A 27,020-nucleotide genomic window follows, 5' to 3' on the forward strand; every position below is an offset into this window, starting at 1 on the left:
ACCTGCTTCTAAGACCTAACACACACACAGACCACGAACACCCCCCTTACACGGAAATGCAGAACAGGGGTCCCTAACGCTGGTCCTGGGCACCTGATGGGGCTCATGCCAGGTGAACCACCAATTACATCAACGAATCCCTAACTGCCCCCAATAACAGGACCAACTGGAACTTTGTCTCCTAACGTGGAAACATCTTAGTGTTTTTCTTAAGTACGCTGCGTAAGCCATTTAAAAACAACCTCCCTCCTTTGAAGAGAGAGAAAGAAAAACACTGCGCCAGAGCTCCAGCCCAGCAGGTGTCCGTCTCGGGGGTCAGACGGACAGACACACAGCACAAGTCAACAAGAATGAAAGAGTCAAACCCCTGAAACCCGCAGCGGGTGACAACGGGCTCACTTGACACAGCGCTCTAGAAGGAACCAGCTCGGATCTGTCCACTGTCCTGGGTCTCAAGCAGTGAATACAATCTGTGCAGATCTGACCGTATGAAAACAGCAATACTGTACCTCGGGCCTCTGCAAATACAAACACAGCCCTTCGCTCACCGACGTATCCCGCAGGAACAGGCCAGGAATGCTAAGTTTCGCCGTTCCTCTGGTTGGATATCTATTTATCCGGAGTCCTTCGGCCGTATAATATAAAAGCAACCCGCTTACCCGTCTTTCAGTCAGGTGGGAAAATCCTTTTGAGCGGCAAAACGGAAATACACGCCAGGCGTGTAAACAACGAGACTGAGTCACCCCGCACCGCGGCCGCACTTCCGGGTGACTTTCGAATTCTGGCGCTTTGCGGCAACGACGGCGGCGATTGGCCGGGCGGTCGCTGACGTCACCATGTCGTCATCGTGCGGAAAAAAACAGGACTCGAGATTTTGCTTTCTTTATTCTACACGCCCGGTTTGGGCCAAAGGTTTATATATATAATAGGTCTATTACTAATGATGGGGTACGGAAGCGCATTGCTGCCGCCAAGGAAAACAAATCCTGGGTTATCTCGTAATTACGAGATACTAAACGCTACACCCACAGTGCTAGCTAACCTATCGATGGCTTGAAGGTACTGTCTTTGCAAACGTAACAGGTTATTCATACAGACCTGTGGTCGGTGCTATCCTGTCACTCGTAATTGCGAGATCATTTCGTATCCCGTAATGTACGAGATAACTCGGGATTGTTTTGCCCTGGTGACAGCAACGCGCTTCGATAACGGGGGGTGTCATATCCGTGAAATGAAATGGACAAAATACACTCCAAACATTAACCTGTTTAAAATAGAAATGGACTTTTACGTTAAAACTATTCAAAATATCAAAAAGTTAAAAGAAGTTAACAAAAGTTAAACGAATCATTGACGTTAACTAATTTACAAAAACAGTTTAAGAACCTCGGACTATTCTTATAATGGATGTATACAATAGTTTATTGCGTTCAATGTCAATTAATGCTGTTCGTGTTTTGTTAATGGTTATTAATTAAAAGACTCGAGATTTTGTTTCCGGTGCGCTAGCCGGCAAGATATCAGATTGAATGAACAAACAGATCGCAAGGCATCGGAATCTATATGGATGTGCTCTAAAACAGCGGGGCAGACGCTTTCAAACAGCACTGCTCACCGCTTTCACTAAGACTGTGGGGAGATTCGCGTGTTCTGCATGAGGAACGACAGCTGATGCCTTCAAACAGACGTTTTAGAGTCCCTCAGTGCACATGTAACAGAATGAGCAATTTCTTTATCCCCCGTTCAATGAAACTACTCAGCAAATGAGTTCAGAGTACAGCAGTACCGGCTCCTGGGCAAGGGCAGTTAGTGGTCGTGTGACAATGAAGGAGTGTTGAGCAGTTACAGGGGCTCAGGGTGATTGTGGGGTGTAAACTTACAGCCTCTGGTATCCTGGGGGGATTCCTGTAGGAGTGATGCATCAGCTCTAGGTATTTCTTGCGTTAGGAATTTGTCTTTTCACAGACCCCAGCTTGCTCTCCATGAGACACACAGACAGGGAGAGAAGCTGGGGGTCAGAGCACAGGGTCAGCCATTTATACGGCGCCCCTGGAGCAGCTGGGGTTAAGGGCCTTGCTCAGGGGCCCAATGGAGTGGGATTTCTCTGCCAGCCGCAGGATTTGAACCGGCAACCTTTCAGCCACAGGCACAGATCCTGAGCCACAGAGCCACCACTCCACCCAAACAAATGAATTATGAATTATTAGGGATTATGAACTAGCTAAGAGATTTTCACAAAGTTTTCTAAAGCCCTTGGTCAGCTCCATAAAAGATCCCAAAGCTACAGAGGATAGATTACTTTTTCAAAACATGTAAACAAAGACAAATTCACCCTAATTAAACCTCCGCAGGTAATATAAAAAAAATGCAACAAACATTTCAGTTGCTCTGGGGCTTTTTGCAGGTAAGAGCATGATCAGCACGGACATCAAAAATGTATCCATTCAGCCGTTTTCTATCCTCTTCATCCAAATCGGGGTCACAGTGGAGCGTGAGCCTATCCCAGCAAGCAACGGGGGACCCTGGACAGGACGCCAGTCCAGCGCAGGACACACTGGGCCAGTTTTCCCAGAGGCCAATTCATCTACTATCTTATCTTCAGACTGGGGGAGGAAACACACAGGAACGCAGGGGGAACATGCAAACTCCACCCACTGGCACCCCAGCAACTGCCCCCAGGACCTCAGCCGACCACTGCACCACCCCGGTATCTTCTTCCTGGCTGTCTGTTGTGTCCGATGATGAGGGCTGTACTCTGGAAGCTGAGCTGCATGAAGAAACCAGTGCGGGAGAGCGTTTCGAAGTGGGAAAGCCGTTGCACTGGGGCAGTCCCACTCTCTCAACCTCAGAAGCCTGGGTCCAGCGGTACGCGACGTCGTCACGACTGGAGGCTTCCTTGGTTGCGGTGGATGGCCACGACACCTTTCTGTGCCTTGTCATGCCCTTCGCTATCCAGGGAGCGTTGCAACAGTTTAATGTCACATCACTATAGTGGGGCATTAGGACCCACATGGACCGCAGGGTGAGCGCCCCCTACTGGCCCCACTAACACCTCTTCCAGCAGCAGCCTTAGCTTTCCCAGGAGTCTCCCCTCCAGGTACTGGCCAGGCTCACCCTGCTGGGCTTCAGTGGGGCTGCCAGCTGGGAGCTGCAGGGTGATATGACTGCTGTCGCCCCAGGAATACATCAGAAATATCATCAGACAGGATGTCCACCAAAATCCAACATCTCAGAAGAATAAACAGAGACGGGGCAGTCCCACGCTTTAACCACCTTGGAGCGGACGAGCTACGAATCGGCCAACAGCGTGTGTGTGAGTAGTTCTCACACAGAGATAAGAGCAAACCTCCCTTTCACAACGCGCATTTAAAACACAGTACGTCAGTCAGGACCTGTTCCCACCCCGTCTGCAAAAACTGAATGAGTGACGTCAGTCACAGGCTCTGTACTCCGGTGTCAGGGTCTCTCATTCTGGGTACAGCAGGAACCCTGCCGAGCCGGTGTGTCTACAGGGCATAGAGGCCAGCTGGGCTCTTAACGAGCTGAATCAGCTCTTAATTGGCTTAATGTGACACAGTAACAGCATCTCCCAGCCATTCCGGTGCTGCTGCTTTCAAGACACCTGGGAGTCCTGCAGACACACCAGCCCCCAGGACGACGGAGACGATCGCTTTACAGTCCCCGGACTGAGACCCGTGAGCCTCTGGGCTCGACAGGGGAGTTTGAGCAGAGGTGTTTAGCAGAGGATAAAGGGAGGCGATGAAGGAGAATTCAGTGCTGGTCAGCCGGGGAGCAGCAGACTGAACACGATTAATTCGTTTATTTGGCTGATGCTTTAATCCACAGGCTCTGACAGCGGGACTGTCCTGCTCTAGAGGGTGACAGCAGCGCTACAGCCAAGATTGCAACCTGTAGTCTCCTCATCACGTGTCCAGGGCCCCTCTGCCCCTCTACACAGCTACCCCACTGTCCCTCTGCCCCTCTACACAGCTACCCCTCTGCCCCTCTGCCCCTCTACACAGCTACCCCACTGTTCCTCTGCCCCTCTACACAGCTACCCCACTGTCCCTCTGCCCCTCTACACAGCTACCCCACTGTCCCTCTGTCCCTCTACACAGCTTCCCCACTGTCCCTCTACACAGCTACCCCACTGTCCCTCTGCCCCTCTACACAGCTACCCCACTGTCCCTCTGCCCCTCTACACAGCTACCCCTCTGCCCCTCTGCCCCTCTACACAGCTACCCCACTGTCCCTCTGCCCCTCTACACAGCTACCCCACTGTCCCTCTGCCCCTCTACACAGCTACCCCTCTGCCCCTCTGCCCCTCTACACAGCTACCCCACTGTCCCTCTGCCCCTCTACACAGCTACCCCACTGTCCCTCTGCCCCTCTACACAGCTACCCCACTGCCCCTCTACACAGCTACCCCACTGCCCCTCTACATAACTACCCCTCTGCCCCTCTACACAGCTACCCCTCTGCCCCTCTGCCCCTCTACCCATCTACCCCTCTGCCCCTCTCCCACATGTCCATCCGCCCACATGTGCATCTCTTATCTGCCCCTCCGCCCCTCTGCCCCTTGCTCTGCTGACAGACTGAGATGCCGGCTGTAGCCTTGAGAGGGAGGGGGTCTGATCGCTGGGCTCAATTAAAAATAAATCCTCTTAACACTCCGGTGGGCCGTCTGCCGGACGGCGGGCTGGAGCCTGGACAGCAAAGCACACAGAGAGGCAGACCCCTCCACAGAGGAGCCAGACAGGGCAGAACTCCAGCTGCACCCCCCACCCACAACTCTCTGCGTAAAGTAGTGCTTCCTCAACCCTGGTTTAAACACACTTCCACACAGTTTCCACTTGATCTCTCGGATTAACACTTCACCGCTGAAACAATATGAGAAACACTTTTCAGATCCTTTGGTATGACAAGCGCTGTATAAATACAGAATGTGATTAGTGTTTGCTGTGTTGTAATTATCCCTTCATCTGCTCTAATCGCCTCTTGTCGTATTGTTTTAGTCTGCTGCTTGTTAAGCCTTTTGTGATAGCGCTCTGCACTGCAACGCTCTGAGTTTGTATCTCTTCACGGGTCTGCGGTTGTGTTTCGAATACTAAACCACCAGCTACATAAACCCTGATAACAACAACATGTCTGGCGGCTGTGTCTCTCCCATACCCAGTAGGAGGATACACAAGATAAAGCAGAGTTTTATTTATCATGTCTTTCTGCAGAGGGAGGATGAAGGAGAAATGCCACACTTAATGCTAATACGACACCATCCATCTTCCTAATGGATTAATAAGATGTTTACCTACGTCAGACAGCAGGTAATGGGGAATGGGGTTATCAACGCACAGCCAATCAGCGGCTTGCAGCTAACAGGTAGCACGGCTGACGTCACGGGCTCGGGGACGCGCGCCGCGAAAGAGAAGGAGGTGGGGCCCGTCGGGGTCGCGCACCGACCGAGAAGCGGCTGTAGGATGAGCGGCGTCGGGCGGGCGAGCGCAGGATGCCTCCCGTGTGAGAAGGGACGATAATGGGGAACGGAGACCCCGCCGCATCGGGGCGGACAGACGCTGGACATCACCCAAGGCTGGAGAGAGCCCTTCAAGGCGGCTGACGCGTCTGAGAGATTAATAACTCGCGTCTCCAATAAAAAAAAAACTACGCAAGCCTGGAGCAGCACTGCCTGTCTTTGCACTGGTGATATTTTTGCTCGGGATTGAGCGAGTGGCTCGCGGAGGGGGGGTTGGGGGGGGCTCAGACCCGAGGGTGGGGGGGGATTTGGGGTTAGTTAGGTGGCCTGCACAGGGTGGGAGTCGCGGGGCGGGGGTCACTGCACGATTCGTGGATTCTGACCGCATGTCCGACGCCAGGCAGACCGGATCACGTTCCGTCGGACCGGCGACACCAGCGGCGCGACCAGCGGAGTAGGTCCAGCGTTCCCATCTGCCTCCGTCTCCCTGCGCCCCCGCCGGGTGGCGATGTCAGCCTTCTGCTTGGATTTACGCGCCCGCTCGGCCTTGATTTCAGCACCGCCGGAGGTGGACAGCGACGGCATGGAGCCCCCGGCGGAGCTCGGCGCCACGGCCGCCGCCGACTCGGCGGGCTTCCGGCTGCTGTGCCCGGCGGCCGGCGGGCTGGGGCTGGCGCTGGAGGAGGAGCTGGCCGTGCTGGCGGGGGAGCGGGAGGAAGAGCGGGAGCTGGCCGGGGTGGAGGCGCCGGCGAGCGGGCAGGACCCGGACCTGCTGGCGCTGATCCGGCAGAAGGAGAAGGACTTGGTTCTGGCGGCCCGGCTCGGCAAGGCGTTGCTGGAGCGGAACCAGGACCTGACTAAGCAATATGAGAGGATGCACAAGGAGCTCACGGAGAAACTGGAGGTAGGGGCGATTCCTTCCTGTAAGGCGCTTGTACAGCTTGATATGGTTGTTCCCAGTGCAACGCGATTACATTTCTCGCTCTCACGATTGATCAGCGATCGACCATAAAGAGATGAGGGTACGGGCCAAGCACACACCTGCAGTTCGTAACGCGACGTGTCGGGGGACGCTGGAAACACACCAGAATGAATCACCCTTAATACGGTGGTGCTCGACTGACAGTGCTCGGGCTGATACGATACCAGAGGGAACTTCCTGGGGATGAATTACGTGTCCTTATCGTGCCTCGGGAATACACTGCTTTGTGGTGTTCACATGAGCGATAGTGTCCAGTCGGTCGAAAAACAAAACATGAACGGATATTTGGAGATCTGTGCTGGGCAGGCCAGTGTCCTGGACGGGGGCCATGTGCACACAACCCCCTGCTGACGGACAGCCACGAGCTTGTTGAAGTGGAGTCACCCTGCTGGGACGCATTGATCCCCGTGCGGTGTCGGTACGCGTACCCCCGTGTTAAACCGGTGACTTCTCCGCCCAGCGCACAGCGGCCGTATCACTTTAAAAAGGGAGCTGTTTCTTTTTCCGGGCTGCTTTTCACTTTTAACTGCCGCAACTCGTCGCCCAGGTCTGAGCTTTGGATTCTGGCAAAGTGATCCTGCCCAAACACCCCGAGTTAATAAACCCCCAGAACGGCTGTAGTAGGGGTTCGGAAAGTTCAGGGGTTCAGAGGCTTCGTCACATGTGCCGGTGAGATTAACAGCTTAGCACCAAGGGTTACTTGGGTACACCCTGGGCTCAGGAAGAGCACTGCTGAAGGAGTTACATCATTTTTAATAACACTTATCAGTTCTAAGTTTAGCTGGTGCTGTTGCGAAGTGTTAGGCTGCCATTGAAGCAGACTGTTTTACAGCGCTGTAGTAAGAAAGACAGACTGAGGGTTGCACGGACGTGTGGATGGGAATTAGATTTGGTTAAGTTAGCTGAGAGAGGTGGTGGTGGAGGGGCCCTGCAGACCTCCTGCCTCCAGGGTTACGACAGGACTGATCTGAGATCTGGAAGTGTGGGCCCACTGTGACAGGGACACTTGCTCATGCAGTGAAAGGGGTGTTGGCTGTTATCTGTATCTGCCAGAGGAATAGGTCAATACAATTCAAAATGAATGGAATCTTTCAACAAAATGGGATTTAAGAGCACATACTCTTTGACAGAGATGTGTGAGAAGTCCAGATGTCCTTAAGTAGAACACTCTGCAAGTTATGCCTCTGACACAAAATAAACTGTGCTGCGGTCAGGCAGACCTTGATATACAAGACACACTGTACTGCAGTCTGACCTGCACACAGACCCGGAGACACAACACACACTGTACTGCAGTCTGACCTGCACACAGACCCGGAGACACAACACACACTGTACTGCAGTCTGACCTGCACACAGACCCGGAGACACAACACACACTGTACTGCAGTCTGACCTGCACACAGACCCTGAGACACAACACACACACACTGTACTGCAGTCTGACCTGCACACAGACCCTGAGACACACAACACACACTGTACTGCAATCTGCCCTGCACACAGACCCTGAGACACAACACACACTGTACTGCAGTCTAACCTGCACACAGACCCTGAGACACAACACACACACACTGTACTGCAATCTGACCTGCACACAGACCCTGAGACACAACACACACACACTGTACTGCAGTCTGACCTGCACACAGACCAGGAGACACAACACACACACACTGTACTGCAATCTGCCCTGCACACAGACCCTGAGACACAACACACACTGTACTGCAGTCTGACCTGCACACAGACCCTGAGACACAACACACACACACTGTACTGCAATCTGCCCTGCACACAGACCCTGAGACACAACACACACACACTGTACTGCAGTCTGACCTGCACACAGACCCTGAGACACAACACACACACACTGTACTGCAATCTGCCCTGCACACAGACCCTGAGACACAACACATACACACTGTACTGCAATCTGCCCTGCACACAGACCCTGAGACACAACACACACTGTACTGCAGTCTGACCTGCACACAGACCCTGAGACACAACACACACACACTGTACTGCAATCTGACCTGCACACAGACCCTGAGACACAACTCACACAGTTGCTCTCTGAACTTCATTCATCCAGTTCAGCCTGTGGCAATGGATAAAAAAATAACTAAATCCAATATTACTGCACATTAAAACAAATAGCAGCATCTCTTCCTGTGCCACCAGAGCATATACAGCTCCTGAAATAAAATATCACTGAACAAAAGCACAATACACTGATATGGGAGCCACTCTTTCAGAATCAGAAATGTGTGTTCTTGCCGTACTGCAAAGAGCCCTGCAGGACAGTGACACAGGGCAGCTGGCAGACTGGGGATGGGCTCCTGAGCTCCTGCCACCAGCGCCATGCCCTCTGGGTGACCGAGTGAGCTGGTGTCCCAGAAAAGGTGAGTTCCTGGTCTGGGCGTCTGGTGCACCCTCAACGCCCCCCGTCTCCGGGTCAGCGTCCCTCCAGCAGCACGGCGGACAGCACCTGCAGAGACGAGCGACGCCCCCGCACCCCAAAACTGCAGAAGGAGGGTCTGGCGCTGCCACCGTGGGTGGGCGGGCGGGTGGGGAAAACCAGCTGGAACTGGACCCAGCTGCACCAGCAGCCCCCGTGTGTGCGGAAACGTGGGCTGGTCCCGGTCCTGACCCGTGTCCCCCCCGTCTCTCTCCCCCTCGGTGTCCTCGGGGAGCAGTACCTGGAGCAGGAGAAGCACGAGCTGCGCCGCCGCCTCGAGAGCCGCGAGGGGGAGTGGGAGGGCCGCGTGGCCGAGCTGGAGGCGGACGTCAGGCAGCTGCAGGCGGAGGTGGAGAGGCAGCAGGCCCAGCTGCGCGAGGCGGACCGCGAGAAGAGCCGCGCCGTCCAGGAGCTGTCCGAGCAGAACCAGAGACTGCTGGAGCAGCTGAGCCGGGTCAGTGCGGCCGGGGCGGGGTGCTGCACCGAGCAGCGGAGCTCTGCGGGAAAGAGGTCACGTTCTCCCGTCTAGCCTGGTGGGAATTAGCAGCTCATTGGCCCCAGGGTCTCATCCAGTTTCAGCGTGGAGACAGGTGGGCCTGTCACTGTCGGCTTCAATAACAAGGCTGGGCCACCTGTTCCACACTCCCACCACCCTTTGTGCAAAGAAGTGCCTCTTTTTCTCTTTTAGGGGCTCCATTAGTGTTGCACAGGCCTTGTGTGTGCGTGGTTGTGTGTGCGTGTGTGTTTGGGGCTTAGCTGGTGGTGGGGTATATGGGCTATTAGTGCCCATTGTAACCATGGAGACCAAGCCAGTCAACTCTGATTCACCAATGAAGAGAGGTGGGGGGAGGGTGCAGAGATCAGCAGCATCGATGTATTCGATTCAGCTGATTTGTTGTTACAGCTCATTCTTTAGGCCTCAGTCACATGCACAGAGATCCACAGAGATCCAGGTCAAATAGTTCATTATTAGATATTGGTTAAGGGGGAACGTCACACTCCTTCAGCCCATGTGTGGTATACAAAGGATTTCACAGTGGTTTCTAGTGCAGGTGCTCTCTGTTGTGGATTGAAGAACTAGACTTAATAAATCCTCAAGCATGTCATGGTATTTCAATTCCACTGTGGTTTGGCCGAGTCCTCGGGCCTCACAAACCACCAGAGGAGCGGTGGGCCTGTCACTGTCGGCTTCAATAACAAGACTGGGCCACCTGTTCCACACTCCCACCACCCTTTGTGCAAAGAAGTGCCTCCTTTTTCTCCGTTAGGGGCTCCCAAGTGGTTTACTGAGTGATTACTGAGTGGTTAACTGAGTAACTCACATGTCTCCTGTTTGAGCTTGGAGCTTTTCCAGAGGCAAATGAGTGCAGGAAAGTCCTGCCCAGTGGGATTCGTTGGGCAGTCCCAGGGAGTGGTTTGGAAGAGGCTGCCTGACCACACCAGGAGGGTCCACTGGGGTGTGTGTGGGCTGCCTTGTTCTAGAGCGCTTGCACAGCTTGGACATGTGACAGGATGTGACAGGATGCCAGTGTTGTTTTGATCAGCCCCATGCAGCCCAGTCTGAATTTATGGAGTTCGTAACGAAAGTTCAGGAGGGATGACGACAGCCAAGTTCAAGACTCGGCTGGCAGTGGTTTGCAGTCGGTCCTGACGCCATTTCCTCGCCTAAAACACAAATACAAATACTGTACTGATCCCCTTCTGTCCCTTGTATACATGTACGTCTTCTGCACCCCACCTCCGCCCCACCTCCCCCTCTGCAGCTGCCCCTGGCTCACTCCTCACTCACAGGGGCCCCGGGGTGCCCTTGTCCTCTGGCCAAGAGCCCCGCCCTCAGCCAAGCGGGTTCAGCCATGTTTTCACTAAACACTCCAGAATCCCTTTCAGCACCCTTCATTCAAGGGTGCTGTTACTCCTAGTGAACTCAGATGCAGCCAGTCTGCCCTGAGCAATCCGGAGCACCTGCTGAAATCCCACACTGATCCTGGGAGAACGTGCAAGCTCCACACAGATGGTGTTCCGCGCCAAAAGTGAATCCAGGGGACCCAGGAGCTGCGAGGCTGCAGTGCTGACAGCCACCATTCCGCAGGGGAGAATGGAGTCTCCTCCTAAACTCAGGACCTGAACAGAGCAGGAAGAGGAGGAAGAGCAGGAAGAGTAGATTAGAGCAGGAGCAGAAATTGCTGTAAGTTTAGGGAGAGCAGAAAGTTTAGGAAGTACAGGAGCAGGAGGAGCAGGAAGTTTAGGAAGAGCGGAAATTGCAGGAAAAGCCGGAAGTTTAGGAAGAGCAGAAATTGCAGGAAAAGCAGGAAGTTTAGGAAGAGCAGAAACTAGGAAGTACAGGAGCAGGAGGAGCAGGAAGTTTAGGAAGAGCAGAAAGTTTAGGAAGTACAGGAGCAGGAAGTTTAGGAAGAGCGGAAATTGCAGGAAGAGCAGGAAGTTTAGTAATAGCAGGAGCAGGAAGAGCAGGAGCAGGAAGTTTAGGAAGAGCAGAAGTAGGAAGAGCAGGAGCAGGAAGAGCAGGAAGAGCAGGAGCAGGAAGAGCAGGAAGAACAGGAGCAGGAAGTTTAGGAAGAGCAGAAGTAGGAAGAGCAGGAGCAGGAAGAGCAGGAGCAGGAAGAGCAGGAAGAGCAGGAGCAGGAAGTTTAGGAAGAGCAGAAGTAGGAAGAGCAGGAGCAGGAAGAGCAGGAAGAGCAGGAGCAGGAAGAGCAGGAAGAACAGGAGCAGGAAGTTTAGGAAGAGCAGAAGTAGGAAGAGCAGGAGCAGGAAGAGCAGGAGCAGGAAGAGCAGGAAGAGCAGGAGCAGGAAGTTTAGGAAGAGCAGAAGTAGGAAGAGCAGGAGCAGGAAGAGCAGGAAGAGCAGGAGCAGGAAGTTTAGGAAGAGCAGAAAGTTTAGGAAGAGCAGCCAGTCTGCCCTGAGCAATGCAGCTTGTGGGTGTGACCCACTACAACACAGACAGCAGTCAGTCCTCGTGCTAGTGTGCTGCACAATCAAGGCGGTGTCAATGGCGTCTGGATCACGGCCGTGCCCAGAGGATGCGCCACTTGCAGCCGAGCCAGGGGGGAGACACGGGGCTGTGGCAGGAGGCAGCAGGAAGGGTCTGCCCCGAGGGAGGGCAGGCTCCTGCCCAGCTGCCCCGTCTCACCCCCGCGTCCGGAGCTGGGGACGCTCTCCCCCTGCTAGCCAGAAACTTCCCCGCAGGGGGGCCTGTGCCCCGTGATGGGACACCCCCGCAGGGAGCCACCGCTGGGCTGCCAGGGCAGAGGAGTCCCGGTGTGGAGGAGCTGAAGCTCCTGCTGCAGTTCTCTCCTCCTGGGGAGGGGTACCGCGCTGTCGACTGGAACTGACTCACACTGTCCTGCAATGTAGGCCATGGGCACAGTACTGCACTGCCCTGCACTGCTCTGCAGTTGAGTGCTATGGGGCTCTGCTCTGCCCCAGTTAAGGCACACTGTGGGCTGCCGGTGTGCCACTACAGGAAACAGTTTCTGAGCTGAAGTGCAGGTCAGCAGGCTCTGTGCTGGGCATTGGTCCGCCGGTCCTGCTGGGGGTGGGAGTGTGTTTTTTCTGTGCTGTGGTTGTTGCCGGCTTGCTGCTTGCTGGAGCTGTGCCCTTACTGCTGCAGGCTGTGTTCTCCAGCTGGTCTCGTTTTTGTTTTTATAAAGATGCTCCAGACCTGCACAACCTGCTCTGCATCTGGAGCTGCTTTGCTCCTGGGCTGAGGGAGAAGGTCAAACAGGCTCTTTAAGACACCCTGGTGCCACCCCGCGCTGAAAGAGGCTGGGTTAGTGTTGCACAGGCCTCGTGTGTGTGCGTGGTTGTGTGTGCGTGCGTGTTTGGGGGTGGATTAGCTGGTGATGTGGGGTATATGGGCTATTAGTGCCCATTGTAACCATGGAGACCAAGCCAGTCAACTCTGATTCACCAATGAAGAGAGGTGGGGGGAGGGTGCAGAGATGTAATCAGATTATTGTATTAGGACGCGCCGGGAATCTGCAAGCTAATCAGAATTAAAATGGAACAGCCTGTGGCTATTCCATAATCCAGGACGACTGGGAAACAAGCTCGTCCCCCGCAGCCCCTCTCCTTCCAGGTCCCCCACCTCTTTCAGAGGTGCCACCCTGGCCGTGATCTCGGAGAGCCCACTGGCCTCGCCCTGCCCTGTTGGTTGCCCAATTAGCCAGCCACTCCAGACGCTCCTCGGCTCCGAGCCTCTCCCTGTCCCGTTCGCCGCCCGGGACTGTGGCCGGTGTGCCCGTTCGCCAGCACACGCAGACGCCAAACAACTGGGAAGGCCTGCCTTTGGATTGTGGGCAGAAACTGGAGCACCTGCTGAAATCCCACACTGATCCTGGGAGAACGTGCAAGCTCCACACAGATGGTGTTCCGCGCCAAAAGTGAATCCAGGGGACCCAGGAGCTGCGAGGCTGCAGTGCTGACAGCCACCATTCCGCAGGGGAGAATGGAGTCTCCTCCTAAACTCAGGACCTGAACAGAGCAGGAAGAGCAGATTAGAGCAGGAGCAGAAATTGCTGTAAGTTTAGGAAGAGCAGGAATAGGACGAGCAGGAAAAGCAGGAAGTTTAGGAAGAGCAGAAACTTTAGGAAGAGCAGAAAGTTTAGGAAGTACAGGAGCAGGAGGAGCCGGAAGTTTAGGAAGAGCGGAAATTGCAGGAAGAACAGGAGCAGGAAGAGCAGGAGCAGGGAGTGCAGGAAGTGCAGGAAGAGCAGGAGCAGGGAGTGCAGGGAGTGCAGGAGCAGGAAGAGCAGGAAGTGCAGGAGCAGGAAGAGCAGGGAGTGCAGGAAGAGCAGGAGCAGGAAGAGCAGGGAGTGCAGGAAGAGCAGGAGCAGGGAGTGCAGGAGCAGGGAGTGCAGGAGCAGGGAGTGCAGGGAGTTTAGGAAGAGCAGGAGCAGGGAGTCCAGGGAGTTTAGGAAGAGCAGGAGCAGGGAGTGCAGGAGCAGGGAGTGCAGGAGCAGGAAGAGCAGGGAGTGCAGGGAGTTTAGGAAGAGCAGGAGCAGGGAGTGCAGGAGCAGGAAGAGCAGAGAGTGCAGGGAGTTTAGGAAGAGCAGGAGCAGGGAGTGCAGGGAATTTAGGAAGAGCAGGAGCAGGGAGTCCAGGGAGTTTAGGAAGAGCAGGAGCAGGGAGTGCAGGAGGAGGGAGTGTTGGTTTGCTTTGGTCAGCACAGCTGGGAGAATACTCTGCAGCAGGTCTGTGCAGCCACGATCTTCATGTCTCTGAAGGCTGAAGGAATGAAAACAAAGTGAACTGTCTGCCCGGCCAGTCATTATTGGGTTTTTGTAGAGAGGTCTGACTGTAATCCCTTCGCACAGAGAGGTGCCAGCTGCTGGAGCCTCTACAACCTGCCTCACCCTCTGCGTGCCCCTTAAGAGCTGCCTGCCCGGGCCATCACACTCACAAGACACAGCTCCTGGCGTCTCCTGTGGTCCTGTGCCTGACAGCAGAAAAGAAGAAGGAAGAAACAGTGTGAAAAACCCAGGGCTGTAGCAGAGCAGGTGCTGGCTGGGCTCCTGGTTTATCCTGGAGACACCTCTTAGCCCGTACCGCACAGCCTCAATTTCCTGAAAATCCTGAAATCTGGACCCATGGAGCTCTCTCCCTCCGGCTGGCAGGCTGTGGAGCAGGTCCCTCTGGATTCACTCGGCCTCACTGTGTGCCAGGCCTGACGCTGAAGAAGCCAAGAGTCTGCTCTGCTCAGTTCTCCTGTTTCTGGTAGTTTGGATGCCCTGAGTCCACACCCAGCCTCCCCTAATGGACCTTAGCACTTCTTCCAGGATTCGCTCTGCTGCCCCCTGCAGGATGCTGTGGTGTGCGGCTCCCAGGCCCGGCCAGCCCTGCAGAGCCCCCACACTAGGCCAGGGAGATATTTTAGTCTCTGGCTCTGCCTCAATTCTTATTTCCCATGAAACGGCTTGACCTTATTGAGATTCAGATAGGTCCCTGCGCGTGTGTGGAGTTTGTGCTGATCCTGCCACACCTGGCTCTGTCACACATCATGAAGCGTTTAGCTACCGGCTGACTTGGGGCTCCTTGCCCAGGACTGAGGGCCTCTCCCCCCGACTGCAGCTGCCCTTGAACTGCACGGGGGGGGGTGCTGCTGAGCCCCCTCCCCCCCCCCCCCCAAACAGGTCTGAACACGCCTGTCTCCGGCCAGCTGGGAGTATCGCGCCTTCGTGCGTGATCTCCGGTTCCACGAGTGTTTGTTCCGATAAGTGTACCCCAACAGGTCGCCCGTGGGGGCTCTTCTGGGTTCGTTGCACACTCCCTCTGCCCAGACAGTGCCGGGGGAGCACGTCGGTCGTCTTGTGCACAAATCCGTGGAGGAATCAGGAATGTTTATGCCAGCAGGACCACGCCAGTCAGGCACCAGTCAGACACCAGTCAGGCACCAGTCAATGGTTGGATGACATTAGTTACATTACATACCAGCAACCTAAAGAAGCTCCTCTTATCTGTTACCTTTGTTTTGTTCTTAAAGTCGCTATTCCTTTGAAAGAAGGACTGTTTAAAGGGTGTTTGAAGCTGCCGCAATGAGTGCAACAGAGATCTATTTCTGTATGTGTCAGCAGTGTCAGGAGTGTCAGGGGTATCTGGAGTGTCAGGAGTGTCTAGAGTGTCAGCAGTGTCTGGAGTGTCAGGGGTGTTGTGAGTGTCTGGAGTGTCAGGGGTGTTGTGAGTGTCAGCAGTGTCTGGAGTGTCAGGAGTGTCTAGAGTGTCAGCAGTGTCAGCAGTGTCAGGAGTGTCAGGGGTGTTGTGAGTGTCTGGAGTGTCGGGAGTGTCTGGAGTGTCGGGAGTGTCTGGAGTGTCAGCAGTGTCAGGGGTGTCAGGAGTGTCAGGGGTGTCAGGAGTGTCAGGAGTGTCTAGAGTGTCAGCAGTGTCAGCAGTGTCAGGAGTGTCAGGGGTGTTGTGAGTGTCTGGAGTGTCGGGAGTGTCTGGAGTGTCGGGAGTGTCGGGAGTGTCTGGGGTGTCGGGAGTGTCGGGAGTGTCGGGAGTGTCAGGAGTGTCAGCAGTGTCAGCAGTGTCAGGAGTGTCAGGAGTGTCAGGAGTGTCAGGGGTGTCAGCGGTGTCTGGAGTGTCAGGAGTGTCAGCAGTGTCAGCGGTGTCAGGGGTGTCAGGGGTGTCAGGAGTGTCAGGAGTGTCAGCGGTGTCAGGAGTGTCAGCAGTGTCAGGGGTGTCAGGGGTGTCAGGGGTGTCAGGAGTGTCAGGGGTGTCAGGAGTGTCAGGGGTGTTGTGAGTGTCGGGGGTATCAGGGGTGTCTGGAGTGTCAGGAGTAGTTGGTGTCAGGAGTGTCGGGGGTGTCGGGGGAGTCTGGAGTGTCGGGAGTGTCTGCAGTGTCAGGGGTGTTGGGGGTGTCGGGGGTGTTGGGGGTGTCGGGAGTGTCAGGGGTGTCTGGAGAGTCAGGGGTGTCTGGAGTGTCAGGGGTGTTGTGAGTGTCTGGAGTGTCAGGGGTGTTGTGAGTGTCGGGAGTGTCTGGAGTGTCGGGAGTGTCTGGAGTGTCAGGGGTGTCGGGAGTGTCAGGGGTGTCGGGAGTGTCGGGAGTGTCAGGGGTGTCAGGGGTGTCTGGAGTGTCAGGGGTGTCAGGAGTGTCGGGGGAGTCTGGAGTGTCAGGGGTGTCAGGAGTGTCGGGAGTGTCAGCAGTGTCAGGGGTGTCGGGAGTGTCAGGGGTGTCAGGAGTATCAGGGGTGTCAGGGGTATCAGGAGTGTCAGGGGTGTCAGGGGTGTCGGAGGCGTGACCGTGACGCTGTCAGAGTGCCCGCGGCAGCAGGCAGGGTGAGAGCAGGACTCACCCAGGGAGGGATCAGCTGTAATCCCCTGTAAGACTCTCCTCACACAGAGACACGGCCCCTCCCCTCTCCTCCGGGCAGGCTGAGACACGTCAGGGGTCAGGGCCAGCAGCCTGGGCGGAGATCAGGGCCTGGTGTCTGCCGGTGAGGGCGGTCTGTCCAGCGGAGAGCCACAGGCCAGCAGCCTGGGCGGAGATCAGGGCCCAGTGCCTGCCGGTGAGGGCGGTCTGTCCAGCGGAGAGCCACAGGCCAGCAGCCTGGGCGGAGATCAGGGTCCAGCGCCTGCCGGTGAGGGCGGTCTGTCCAGCAGAGAGCCACAGGCCAGCAGCCTGGGCGGAGATCAGGGCCCGGCGTCTGCCGGTGAGGGCGGTCTGTCCAGCGGAGAGCCACGGGCCAGCAGCCTGGGCGGAGATCAGGGCCCGGCGTCTGCCGGTGAGGGCGGTCTGTCCAGCGGAGAGCCACAGGCCAGGAGCCTGTACAGAGATCAGGGCCCGGCGTCTGCCGGTGAGGGCGGTCTGTCCAGCGGAGAGCCACAGGCCAGGAGCTTGTGCTGCTTCGTTCCGGCTGTGGACTGGGAGCCAAACCGCTGGCAGAGCTCATCCCGGGGAAGCGGTCCTGCTTTGTCCGGGTCCAGCTGCAGGCCGTGTGGGAATGAATGCTCACTCTGACCAGCACCCTGGAACTGCAGACTGACATTTAGGTGCTGCATCAGGCTGCTCACCAGCTGCTGATACAGGGAATACAGTGTCACCCCAGTGAGGGGCCTAGGACTGACACCTGGGGTACCCCACTAACTGCAGAGCCCCAGATTGAGACTTCTCTCCTTCCCAGTTCTCTTCATTTTTCTCCAACTTCAGAAACTTGTTTTTGGATCCCTTGTTTTTGGGTCCCTGGACCTTTCTGAGGTCTGAGAATCTTTTTGTTGCAAACGGGCTCTTAACTCAGTAGAACCGCCTCTTGGTTAGCAGAACCGCACTGGACTGAAAGCAGTTCTGTTTGGACTCCCGGTGCAATTCACTGAGACCCCTTGACTCCTCTTTCTGATGTTATTTTTTTTAAAAACCTGGGTAAAACCTTTCCCCCGTCAGCCTGTTTACTGGATCTCCTCCACCTTCCTTCTGCGTCTGTGCTCTAAGCCGGGTTTGTCTGGTTGCTAGGAGACGGTACATTCCGCAGCGCCCGTCCGGCGCAGTTGCCATGGTGACACCGGAGTCTTCCCGTCCCGGCGGGGACCCAGGGGGCACGGGATGTGCTCACAGCCTGTAGCAGGACCGCTCCCTCGTGCCCAGACAGAGAGACGTCTCCTTTCTGAGCCGAAGTCCTGACTCAGTGACAGTCTCTCTAGGACCATCCGTGAGGACTGCAGGTCTCCACATGGATCTCCACCTGGTCTGTCTACAGCAGCGTCTTCGTTCTGCAATACTGACTCACTCCACAGTTCTGTCTCTGTTGCCCCTGCAGCTGCTGCTCCTGCTAATGCAGAATGCAAATGCGTGGCTCTGTGGCTCAGGATCTGCGCCTGTGGGTGGGAGGTCGTATCCCATCGGCCGGCAGAGGAATCCTACTCAGTTGGTCCCCTGAGCAAGGCCCTTAACCTCAACTGCTCCAGGGGCACTGTATAAATGGCTGATCCTGCACTCTGACTCCAAGCTACTCTCACTGTCTGTGTGTCTCTTGGAGGGCAAGCTGGGGTCTGTGAAAAGACAAATTCCTAATACAAGAAATTGTATAGGGCCAATAAAGTGATCTGATCTTATAAATCACTGTGGGTCCCAGGGACCTGTTGTGTGGAGGTGTCAAAGGAGGTAGTGCAGAGCAGGCTCTGTAGCGCCCTCTTGGGGGACACTCAGGGAGAGGGTGCCAGAGCCCAGGGGGAGCCTCTTTAAGCTCCGGCTGAGTCATTCCTTCTGCGTCCCCTCACGCTTGGTTTTCCTGTGAATGAGACATCAAACTGAGGTCCTGACTCTCTTAGGATCCCATGGCACTGGTGTAGTGTAGGGTGATCTCTCTGGAGTCCTGGCTGAGTCCCACTCTGGGCTCTACAGCCTTGCCTCCCTACAGACCCCTTATTCCCCCTGGTGGAGCAGCTCCTCTCTCCTGCCCCTGGTCCGAGTGCAGGGGGCTGCTGTGTGTCTCCCAGGAGGGTCCCTCCCCGGTGCCTTTGAGCACTTTCAGAACGACATCTCTGTTCAAAACAAAGCTTGTTTGCTGTCAGTCGCAGTGCAGGCAAAGATTTGATGTGAGGAAAGTAACTGCAAGTAATAGTCTTTAGTATTATTAATTTATTTGACTGAAACTTTGATCCATGGCAACTTCCGTCTGTACCTATTAGTGCAGCTGCGTGTTTAACATTTCCTTACTGCAGGACAGCGATCTGTGTGACTTTCATTCCTGGAGACAGAGATCTGAGTGTCTTTCCTTACTGGAGACAGAGATCTGAGTGACTTTCCTTACTGCAGGACAGAGATCTGAGTGACTTTCCTTACTGCAGGACAGAGATCTGAGTGACTTTCCTTACTGGAGACAGAGATCTGAGTGACTTTCCTTCCTGAAGGACAGTGATCTGAGTGACTTTCCTTACTGCAGGACAGAGATCTGAGTGACTTTCCTTCCTGAAGGACAGAGATCTGAGTGACTTTCCTTAATGCAGGACAGTGATCTGAGTGACTTTCCTTACTGCAGGACAGTGATCTGAGTGACTTTCCTTCCTGAAGGACAGCGATCTGAGTGACTTTCCTTCCTGGAGACAGAGATCTGAGTGACTTTCCTTACTGGAGACAGAGATCTGAGTGACTTTCCTTCCTGAAGGACAGTGATCTGAGTGACTTTCCCTCCTGAAGGACAGAGATCTGAGTGACTTTCCTTCCTGAAGGACAGAGATCTGAGTGACTTTCCTTACTGGAGGACAGAGATCTGAGTGACTTTCCTTACTGCAGGACAGAGATCTGAGTGACTTTCCTTACTGCAGGACAGTGATCTGAGTGACTTTCCTTCCTGAAGGACAGAGATCTGAGTGACTTTCCTTCCTGAAGGACAGAGATCTGAGTGACTTTCCTTCCTGAAGGACAGTGATCTGAGTGACTTTCCTTACTGCAGGACAGTGATCTGAGTGACTTTCCTTCCTGAAGGACAGTGATCTGAGTGACTTTCCTTCCTGCAGGACAGAGATATGAGTAGAGATACAGGCAGAGATACGGATTTGTGTTTTTCCTATTTCTCTACCACATAACAGCGGACAGTGAGTGGAGACAGTGAGTTTCCTTACTGCCCCCCTCCCTCCCCAACTCCCAGTTCCTTCCGGGTGTTTCCTCCTTCAGTCACTTGTGACTCTCGGACTCTCTCGGGGCAGAGACGGAGTTATGGAGGAAGGCAGAGCTTTCCGCACAGCTCAGCCACAGCCGGCTCCTCTCCATCGTTGCCATGGAGACTGACGTGTGACGGTCAGTCAGATCCAGCGTTGCCATGGGAGCGTGCCAGCTGCTGTACCGCAGGGTCCAGCCCCTGTGCGCACGTGTCTGCGTATGAGTGTGGTGTCCTGCATCGTATTCCAAATTGACTGGAAAGCACCGCTGTTTCTAGTCATACAAGCCACCCCCTGCTGCCAGGCTGACTCGTGGGCTTGATGAATTAGAGAGAAACAGTTTAGTGCTTCACAGCATCGTGCGCTACCTCAATCACAGCTGGACTGTTCTACCGTCCGCCATTCCTGGAATGGAATCAAGCAAGCAAGCAAGCAAGCAAGCAACCAATCAATCACTCTCTCAACCAATCAAACAACCAAGCAATCAAGCAACCATGTAATGGTTAAATAAATCAATCAGCCAGCCAGTCAGTCACACAGTCAGTCAGCCAGTCAGTCACACAGTCAGTCAGCCAGTCATCAGTCAGCCAGTCACACAGTCGGTCAGCCAGTCGGTCAGTCAGCCAGTCGGTCAGTCAGCCAGTCGGTCAGTCGGTCAGTCGGCCAGTCGGTCAGCCAGTCAGTCACACAGTCGGTCAGTCAGTCAGCCAGTCGGTCAGTCAGTCAGTCAGTCAGTCAGTCGGTCAGTCGGCCAGTCGGTCAGTCGGCCAGTTGGTCAGCCAGCCAGTCGGTCAGTCGGTCAGTCAGCCAGTCGGTCAGTCGGTCAGTCGGCCAGTCGGTCAGCCAGTCAGTCACACAGTCGGTCAGTCAGTCAGCCAGTCGGTCAGTCAGTCAGCCAGCCAGTCGGTCGGTCAGTCGGTCAGCCGGTCAGCCAGCCAGTCAGCCAGCCAGTCTTGCTCAATGGGGAAAGGCCGGAGCACCCTTAAGGAGGAGGGACTATAATCGTGACACCCTGTTCGTCAGCCTGCCCAGTTCCTCGCCATCTCCTCCCCGTGTCTGTTTCACTCCCTTCCAGATTCTAGCGTCTGCGTGGGGTCCTGATTAACGCGTCGTGACAGGGCCACTGTGCTCTGCTGGCACAGCCTTGATTTCCCCCAGACTGGGCTCTCATGCAGGAACATGAAGAGTTTCCCCCATGGCTTCTCTGCAGGGACTTTAGCTTGATGAATATTAGCTTGAGTCTGTCTGCCCCCCTCTGTCTCACCGGAGCTGGTCCAACCCAGGGTCTGTAGCGGTCAGTGCCGACTGACCTCTTGGGGGAAGGGGTCAGGAAGGCTGATTATCTGAGAGGACTGACCTGCTAATCCCTGAGGAGGGTAATCAGTTTAGTGGTGGCACACTGACCTGAGAAGACACCGATGACTGGGGCGCTCAGGCTGTCTGGCGACATGTTTTTCTACAGAGAAATCTCGCCCATCCTGTGGAGCTGCAGCTGGAGCCCTGGCCCCTCGGTCAGTGCTCTCTCTGGACAGGGGAGCCCGTCTGACAGTCCAGCGTGTACCTGACTTTGTGCCCTTCTGCATGTCCCGGATACTCCGTACTGGAAATGGCTTCTGATTTCAGACAGGAAACTGGGAATAAGAAAGAGAACAGGGCTCAGGGTTCGAGAGGAGACACAAACAAAGGGGGGTCGGTCTCCCTGCCTTTCCTGGGCCTCTTCATCAATGTGCTTCTTTCCCAGGGAAATGAGTGCAGGAGCTGGATCAAGACAGACGACAGTAAGAACACGGACACACGAGAATGGATATGAACGAGAGGGGCCATTCAGCCCAGCAGGCCAGTCTGGAAGTTAGTAGTTCATTGAGCCCAGGATCTCATCCAGCCATTTCCAGAAACAAACCAGACTATCGGCTTCAACTACATGGCTGGGCAGCGTGTTCCATACTCCCACCAATCTTGGAGTAAAGAAGCGTCTACTGTTCTCAGGTTTTAAATGAGCTCCTGCGTAATTTCTGCCTGTGGCCTCTGGTGAGTGTCTCTGACGCACTCTCACACAGACGTAGGTCATGACCCAAGAGCAAGAGAGGGTTTAACATGAGTTCTGGAGACCAGAGCACAGAGCCAGAGGCAGAGAGCAAGAGCACAGGTCCAACAACGGGACCCAAAGCACAGAGCCAGCAGCACAGATCCCGAGCACAGAGCCAGCAGCAGGACACAGAGCACAGGGCCAGAGCACAGAGCCAACAGCACAGATCCCGAGCACAGAGCCAGCAGCAAGACACAGAGCACAGGGCCAGAGCACAGATCCAGCAACAGGACCCAGAGTTCAGAGCGAGCAGCACAGATCCCGAGCACAGAGCCAGCAGCAAGACACAGAGCACAGGGCCAGAGCACAGAGCCAACAGCAGGACACAGAGCACAGGGCCAGAGCACAGATCCAGCAACAGGACCCAGAGTACAGAGCCCGCAGCACAGATCCCGAGCACAGTGCCAGCAGCACAGAGCCAGAGCACAGATCCAGCAACAGGACCCAGAGCAGAGCCAGCAGCACAGGGCCAGAGCACAGAGCCAGCAGCAGGGCACAGAGCAAGAGAGCGAGAAGAAGCAGCAGTGAGTTTTCACTGCAGAGCGACTGCGCTTTCCAGTGAACCCCCACACAAACACGGCATCTACTGGCTACAACAAGCACATCAGCTGCCACAGAATCCAGCAAGTCTGTGCCCTCCATCAGCCCGACCCTGGCACCCTGCTGTGGTCAGAGGCACCCTGACAGCTTTGTTCTCTCTCGAGGGGAGAGAGAGGGGCTGTTACGCTTCTGGCCCGAATGCGATGGGACTGCGCAGGGGGTGTCTGAGTCTGCCCGGGAGGGAGGCGTGGCAGAGGAGAAGGGACAGAGAGAGAGACAGGCTGTGACCCAGAGGGGCCTGGTCAGCTCCTGGTCTCGCCCGATCCCGGGCAGGGGCCGGCACGCTCGGCCGGGGGGGGGGGCGCTGGCCCCTCTCTCGGGACCCAGCGCGTCAGGACGCTGTCAGCGGGCGCCGCCAGAGCACGTGGGGCCGGTCTGGGCTTGTTGCTCTGCTCGGTTCAGGGTGCTCGCAGGAGCCCGGCCCAGAGTGTCCTGAAACCCGCTCCTCGGAAATGAGCCGGGATCTGCAAAGGCTCCTGGGAAGCGGCTGGACTGCGAGGGAGAGAGTTTCAGCTCGTTCACCGGTCCTGCCCGCAGGGCGGCGTGGCACTCGAGACGTGTGTGTTTGATCCCGACGCACGCAGGGAAGCAGCACGCTTGGAGACGCGCACTGTCCCTTTCGAGCTGGCCTGAGCGCTGGGGAAGGCTTTGCGTCTCTAGAGATCGAAACACTTCGGGTCCTGTACCGTGTCCCGTGTCCCGATCAATCCAAATGGTTTAAATTAAACTGGAATTTCCCGTTAGGGAACCTCTGTGTCACGATTGTAATCCCTCTCCCTTAAGGGCACTCCGGCTCGTTCACATTTTAGTTGATTTTGTGCTCCTGCTCCGTTCCAGTCCTTCCCTACAAAAGCCAGACGCTCACTGTATTCCGGGCTCTGCATTGGAAGACGGACTCCCGGAGGCCCGCCCACCAGCGAGTCGCAATACGCCCTCCTCTCGGCGTCCCGAACCAGCCGAGTCCGGGGCTCGGAGCGCCTGGTCCCGTTCCCCCTTTTTATCTCCGCCACCCTTCGCCGGATCTCACTCCGGTTTTTAACTTTCGTCTCGTCTGTCTTGGATGGACCACCCGGCCCTGGACTTTTGCTTACTCCGGATCTCCCTACGGACTCCCTCTGGATTGTCGCCTGGACCACGACCCCCCGAGAAATCAGCGTACCGTCGACACGCCCCCTGTTCGTCTACCAGCCCTGCTCCTAGTCTTCTCCCCTGTGTCTGTTTCACTCCTGTCTGGATTCTACCGTCTGCACAGGGTCCTGAAGGGTCTTATTTGCATCGTTTTGTGTTCCTCTGAAAGACCCGGTATGGGATCACAGCACTGTCTGCCCCTCTGTGCTGGTGGAAAGGAAGGGAAACGCTCCAGACTGTCCTGAATTCGTTTGCTCACTGTGGCGCATTGCAGTGTGTGTGTGGGTGTGTGTGTGTGTGTAGGCCAGGAACGGGCAGACACCAGTGAATCAAATATTGTATCTTTGTTATTGTTCAGAGAGCTTATCAGACGCCCAGTGCAGAGCAGTTCAATCTGTTACAGGTCTTACTTTGAGCCTAGAGAGTTAAAGGCTAATGACCCCCTAGATCCCAAAGCCAATGTACTGTTTGTACCCTAGTAGGTAACAGGCTTGAAATGCCTTGCCGTTCCTCAGTGGGAGTCCGATATGCTTCCCCGTTGTTATTTAATAGAGGGGATATGCCCACTGCCCGGTAGGCCAGCCTGACTGCAGTCTCCCGGTTGATTGATTGCTGATCGGCCCGGTGGTCTCCGCGGGTCCTCAGCGCCAGGGAGACCACCGAAGGGGGCGCTGTGGGGCCCGTGCCACCCCGAGGGAGGGGGTGCTGGGAATCCGTGTGCGAACAGGCAGGAAAGGGGGACATTGTCTGGGGCTCTTTCGCGAGACGGAGCAGGAGAGGGCAGAGGGAGATACATGGAGGCCGGGGAGCGCTGTTGGGTCAGTCCAGGGGGAGAGGGACAGAGGGCTGCAGGCGTCTGAAACAGCTGCCCAGCCGTGTTTCCTTCAAGAAGTGACTGAGTGAGGGTCCGGTACCACTGAGCTCCTAACAACCACAAAGACCTCTCGCCTGCAGCCTTTCCTATAGTCTCATGTCGTGAATGATCACAGGCGAGACAAGGTGCCTTTTGGGGAGAGATTGAGTGTCATCTAACATGTCTCTGCCTGCTGGATGTAATGAGCTGTCTTCCAGTGTCAAGACTGTTTCATGACAAGATGATTAGAAGATTGATTGATCGGTTGATTAATTGATTGGTGGTTGATGGAGCAAAGCCTCTCTCTCCAGACCCTCCCAGTTCCAAACCCCTATACCTGCTGACTGGCTCCCATAGTTCAGGACGAAGGTGTGTCTGTGGGGAACGTGTATCTGCTGTTGGGCTGTGGGGGTGGTTCACTGTGGGGGTCTGACTAATGTATAGTGGACTGGTGGGAGGCTTGATTTGTCCTGGGAGTGTCTTGGGGACCCCCATAACTGAAGGTGTTCATGCCAGCTCAGCTCTCTATGACATAACCGAACCCTTATCTCACCTGAGACTCCCACACTGGGGTAACTGGGGTTAAGCTCTCTGATTGTTTGCATGTCCTGAGCACTGGAGGTGACATTACTCGATTGATTTTGAAGTTTAAGCTCTTCCAACTTTTTTGAGCAAAAACTAAAGTCTGAAAAACAAAAACAGTATTCCAAAGAGATAAGCTAAAGAGATTTGCCTGACTGAGAAAAAGGCGATTTTCACCCCAGAGAGCCCTGTTTGGGGGTTTTCTTGAAGTGTGTGGGTAGCTGTGGGAGCTCAGGTTAGCCTGCTGGATATACGATCTGGAAAAGGGTGCTCTGCTTCACCCAGAGAGTTGTGCAATATGCTATCGGGCCAGGCCTGGCTCGCATCTGGGAGAAACACCTCAGAAACACATAAAAGTCAGCGTGCGTGAGGTTCTGCGGAGGGGGGGGCATGAGGAACACGCACTCCCACGCTAGGCTGCTGCAGGCGTTCAGCGCCGTGAAAAGCCTGACCTTGAAAACCACACGGCTCCGAGAGGGAACACGCCCACCGCTCGGGGGTAGGGGGGGCCCCTGCTTGTGTAAGCTGCAGAGTACGGCGGCCCCGAATGCGTGTTCTGAAATGCTGGGGCACAGCAGGTACAGGCGTTAGCCCTGAGGGCGGGCGCACTGTGACCAGGGTTCCAGTGTTGCCAGGGTGGCGATCAGACTTGAGATCTCAGGGTCTGTTTGGTCTTTCGACACAGCGGGGGCACCTGGGATATGTGGGGCCCTGGCTGGCGACTAACCAGTGATTCTAAGCTGTGAGTGATCACCCATCTGCACTGGAAGAGCGTCCCAGTCGTTTTCTGTCCCCTGAAAGATTTCCTGAAAAGCCCCATTACCTGTAAAGCGCTTTGAGTGGAGTGTCCAGAAAAGCTCTATATAAGTGTAAGCAGTTATTAATATTATTATTAAAAGATGAAAACACCACAGACAGGGTGGGATCTGAATCTCTCACCTGGCAGTCCTACAGCTCGCAATGGATCAACTGAGCCCCAAAACTTCATTCATATTTCCAGGAAACAAAAAGACCCTTTTAATCTTTTTTCTCTGCTATGAATTGAATGAATTGAAAAAACAGCTAAAGCCCTGACCTGTCACAACCTGAGTCATGCTGCATCCCGTGTCTCACCTGTGTCTCTCCTGTGTAGCTCCTGTGTGGCTGCTCTGTCTCTCCTGTGTTGCTCCTGTGTCTCTCCCGTGTCTCTCCTGTGTCTTACCCGTGTCTCTTCTGTGTCTTACCCGTGTCTCTCCTGTGTCTTTTCTGTGTGAATCCTATGTGGCTGCTGTGTCTGTCCTGTGTTGCTCCTGTGTCTCACCCGTGTCTCTCTCGTGTCTCCCCTGTGTCTATCTTATGTCTCACCCGTGTCTCTCCTGTTGCACTCCCATGTCTCTGCTGTGTTTTTCTTGTGTCTATCTTGTGTCTCACCTGTGTCTGTCCTGTGTGGCTGCAGTTTGGCTGCCGTGTCTCTCCCGTGTCTCTCCCATGTCTGTCCTGTGTGGCTGCAGTGTCTCTCCTGTGTCTCTCCCATGTCTGTCCTGTGTGGCTGCAGTGTCTCTCCTGTGTCTCTCCCATGTCTGTCCTGTGTGGCTGCAGTGTCTCTCCTGTGTCTCTCCCGTGTCTGTCCTGTGTGGCTGCAGTGTCTCTCCCGTGTCTCTCCCGTGTCTCGCCTGTGTGGCTGCAGTGTCTCTCCCGTGTCTCTCCCGTGTCTCTCCTGTGTGGCTGCAGTGTCTCTCCTGTGTCTCTCCCGTGTCTCACCCG

General features: G+C 55.2%; 2 protein-coding genes across 12 annotated transcripts in view; one reads left to right on the forward strand and one right to left on the reverse strand.

Moving 5' to 3' along the window:
- The window catches only part of citb (citron rho-interacting serine/threonine kinase b), an 80,650-nt gene extending 79,884 nt beyond the window's left edge, over window positions 1–766 (reverse strand). For 8 of the 9 annotated variants that reach the window (XM_088617863.1, XM_088617859.1, XM_088617858.1 and 5 more), the window contains exon 1: window positions 660–766. The gene's annotated coding sequence lies outside the window, so the exon portion shown is untranslated. Of the gene's footprint in view, window positions 1–509; window positions 621–659 lie in introns of those variants that run through there. The other variant, XM_088617856.1, reaches the window with a different exon arrangement.
- Window positions 767–5,434: 4,668 nt separating this feature from the next.
- The window catches only part of bicdl1 (BICD family like cargo adaptor 1), a 37,872-nt gene continuing 16,286 nt past the window's right edge, over window positions 5,435–27,020 (forward strand). For all 3 annotated transcript variants that reach the window (XR_015929878.1, XM_088618646.1, XM_088618647.1), the window contains exons 1-2: window positions 5,435–6,377; window positions 9,164–9,379. Coding sequence is in view for 2 of the 3 variants with exons in the window: in XM_088618646.1 (XP_088474772.1) it covers window positions 5,982–6,377; window positions 9,164–9,379 (612 nt within the window). In the remaining variant the exon portion in view is untranslated. The remainder of the gene's footprint in view (window positions 6,378–9,163; window positions 9,380–27,020) is intronic.

This window comes from Lepisosteus platostomus, chromosome 24 (assembly GCF_059453375.1).
Source record: "Lepisosteus platostomus isolate fLepPlt1 chromosome 24, fLepPlt1.hap1, whole genome shotgun sequence".
NCBI lineage: Eukaryota > Metazoa > Chordata > Actinopteri > Semionotiformes > Lepisosteidae > Lepisosteus > Lepisosteus platostomus.